This window comes from Alosa alosa, chromosome 14 (genome assembly GCF_017589495.1).
Source record: "Alosa alosa isolate M-15738 ecotype Scorff River chromosome 14, AALO_Geno_1.1, whole genome shotgun sequence".
Taxonomy (NCBI): Eukaryota; Metazoa; Chordata; class Actinopteri; order Clupeiformes; family Clupeidae; genus Alosa; species Alosa alosa.
Window position 1 is genome coordinate 12,617,293 of NC_063202.1, and position 2,874 is coordinate 12,620,166.

The 2,874-nt window shown below is 48.0% G+C and overlaps 1 protein-coding gene across 6 annotated transcripts in view; it reads right to left on the reverse strand.

The window, feature by feature from the left end:
• The window catches only part of LOC125307551 (LIM domain-binding protein 2-like), a 50,477-nt gene extending 50,049 nt beyond the window's left edge, over positions 1–428 (reverse strand). For all 6 annotated transcript variants that reach the window (XM_048263591.1, XM_048263590.1, XM_048263589.1 and 3 more), the window contains exon 1: positions 162–428. In XM_048263591.1, the coding sequence (XP_048119548.1) occupies positions 162–293 (132 nt within the window). In that variant the 5' untranslated portion in view covers positions 294–428. The remainder of the gene's footprint in view (positions 1–161) is intronic.
• Between the last annotated feature and the right edge of the window lie 2,446 nt (positions 429–2,874).

Below are 2,874 nucleotides of genomic sequence, written 5' to 3' on the forward strand. Positions count from 1 at the left end.
ATTTACAGCGTGCCACCGTAACTTGCCCGTAACACTTCTGCATTTGAATATAAAACGCACAACGTCTTCGGCGACGTGCTTATGTCTGTAACTCCCCAAACAAGATCACTGCGTCTGGGATGACAGCAGCGCAAAGGCAAGCCAAGCTGTTCTGAACTCACCTCTGCTCGCGACTGAAGCCGTTTGTTCATCTCGTAGATCCGGTACTCCGGCTGCACCATGTATGGCGCGTGCCTTCGGTAGAAGGGTCCGAACGGCGAGGAGTAGAACGGGTCGTGGGGAGGGTTGGCCATGCCAGAGCTGTAGGAGCCGTACCGCGGTTACTGGCTGAATAGCGCGAGAAGCACATCTATGCAGCGCACATGGAAGGCGGAAGCTCACGGAAGCACTGCTAGACAGAAGCGCCTTCGCGAACTAAACAGACTCGTTTGTCCGCCCGCTGCACGTTGCGCGCGACCGAGCAGCTCAGAGTGAAAGGGGAAGAGCGAGCGAGCGAGAGAGAGAGAGTGAGAGAGTCTTCAATGGGTTGCCTAGGGTAGCGCCGTGTTTCTCACTGTTTGCTGGCGGAGGAAGCCGAGCTCATGTCTGTTCATTCTCCTCTTCGTCACTCACGCACTTTTAGGCGCGGCTGATGAATTTAACTGCCTGACAGAAGTTAATAACTTTCTTACGGCGCCGATGTGAAATTGAACCCATAAATACATTTAATTACACGGAAATTATTACGCCACACATAGAGCTGCTTTTTTGGTGAAACGCCAAAAGATGTGAAAACTGGGTTTGTGGTCTTGACACATAAACACTACGCAGGAAGACCCCTCGCAGGGGCACCCATGCCCTCACGCCGACATCCTCAGAGCTGAAGCCAGCACCACACACAACCACAATGTGCTCGGGTGTGATATGGAAGGACGTGGATAGAAACATGTGCATCCGGTCTTTACTGTTAAGGTGCTGTGCAAAGAAATGTACATTCGTCATGTTTACTATTTACACACTTGAGACATGACTTTGGGTTGATGTTGAATAGGAACATGATAAAATAAGTTCTCTGTTAAGCAGAAGGTTTCATCAGAAAGACAGACAGAGAGGGAGCTTGTTTAATGGTGTTTAAGCTTGTCCCAGTGTTAGGAGGAACAGCAGGTCAGTTCTCTTGGTGTTTAGCTTCTGAAATGAGCTTAAGACACAGACCGGGCGGGTGTCTATGGCTTCTCAGCCAGCCGCTGGGACTACGCTTGGAGTGGCCCATTTGCTGGCTCCCACTGTGATAGATATGGACATGCTCGTAGACATTAAACACATTAAGAACTTTTAAAATTTCACTCAATATCATTTTAATTGAGATAAGATTGATGTAGAATAGAGTAAGGACTCCTCTTGGCTGAGGTATCTGACTCCAGTTCAGACGGGAGCTGATAGGCTGGAAATGGTTTGCCTGAAGCCCCAGGCCGGTAGATGGGTAATTAAAAAAGTTAGAGAAATCTATTAATAAACTCTTAATTAAAAAGCACATTTATTTAATATCTCAGGACCTTTCCAATTGACATTTCCAACAGGATTTGGGTCCTTGCCAACAGCGCTTTCCCTGTGGAGATCACCACTGTCTCTAGTGAGTATGAGTACTGGTCCGATCACCACTGTCTCTAGTGAGCATGAGTACTGTGGAGATCACCACTGTCTCTAGTGAGCATGATTACTGGTCTGATCACCACTGTCTCTAGTGAGCATGAGTACTGTGGAGATCACCACTGTCTCTAGTGAGCATTATTACTGGTCTGATCACCACTGTCTCTAGTGAGCATGAGTACTGTGGAGATCACTGTCTCTAGTGAGCATGATTACTGGTCTGATCACCACTGTCTCTAGTGAGCATGAGTACTGTGGAGATCACCACTGTCTCTAGTGAGCATTATTACTGGTCTGATCACCACTGTCTCTAGTGAGCATGAGTACTGTGGAGATCACTGTCTCTAGTGAGCATGATTACTGGTCTGATCACCACTGTCTCTAGTGAGCATGAGTACTGTGGAGATCATCACTGTCTCTAGTGAGCATGAGTACTGTGGAGATCATCACTGTCTCTAGTGAGCATGATTACTGGTCCGATCACCACTGTCTCTAGTGAGCATGAGTACTGGTCCGATCACCACTGTCTCTAGTGAGCATGAGTACTGTGGAGATCACCACTGTCTCTAGTGAGCATGATAACTGGTCTGATCACCACTGTCTCTAGTGAGCATGAGTACTGTGGAGATCACCACTGTCTCTAGTGAGCATGATAACTGGTCTGATCACCACTGTCTCTAGTGAGCATGAGTACTGTGGAGATCACCACTGTCTCTAGTGAGCATGATAACTGGTCTGATCACCACTGTCTCTAGTGAGCATGAGTACTGTGGAGATCACCACTGTCTCTAGTGAGCAGGATTACTGGTCTGATCTGGACACCGACGCACATCAACAGAATCTCCGCATGTTCTTCGCTTCGTTCAGACACAAGCTCATGTACATAATGTCCGTGTGTGTGTGTGTGTGTGTACATAATGTCCTTGGCAAATACTAGAAGGGGAGTAGTAGAACAGCCCGCTAAGTTCGGACTTCCAAATGTCCAGTTATGTTGTTCAGATATACAGCCCAAGAGCATGACATCCGCAGGACATCTGATAGCAGCGTGTGTGTGAGAGCTGTGTGTGTGAGAGCCTTGATTCTTCTCTACTTCTCCTCGTGTTGGAGTGTTCCTGTGTGTGACAGCTGTGTGTGTGAGAGAGCTGTGTGTGTGAGAGCTGTGTGTGTGTGAGAGCTGTGTGTGTGAGAGAGCTGTGTGTGTGTGAGAGCTGTGTGTGTGAGAGCTGTGTGTGTGAGAGAGCTTTGATT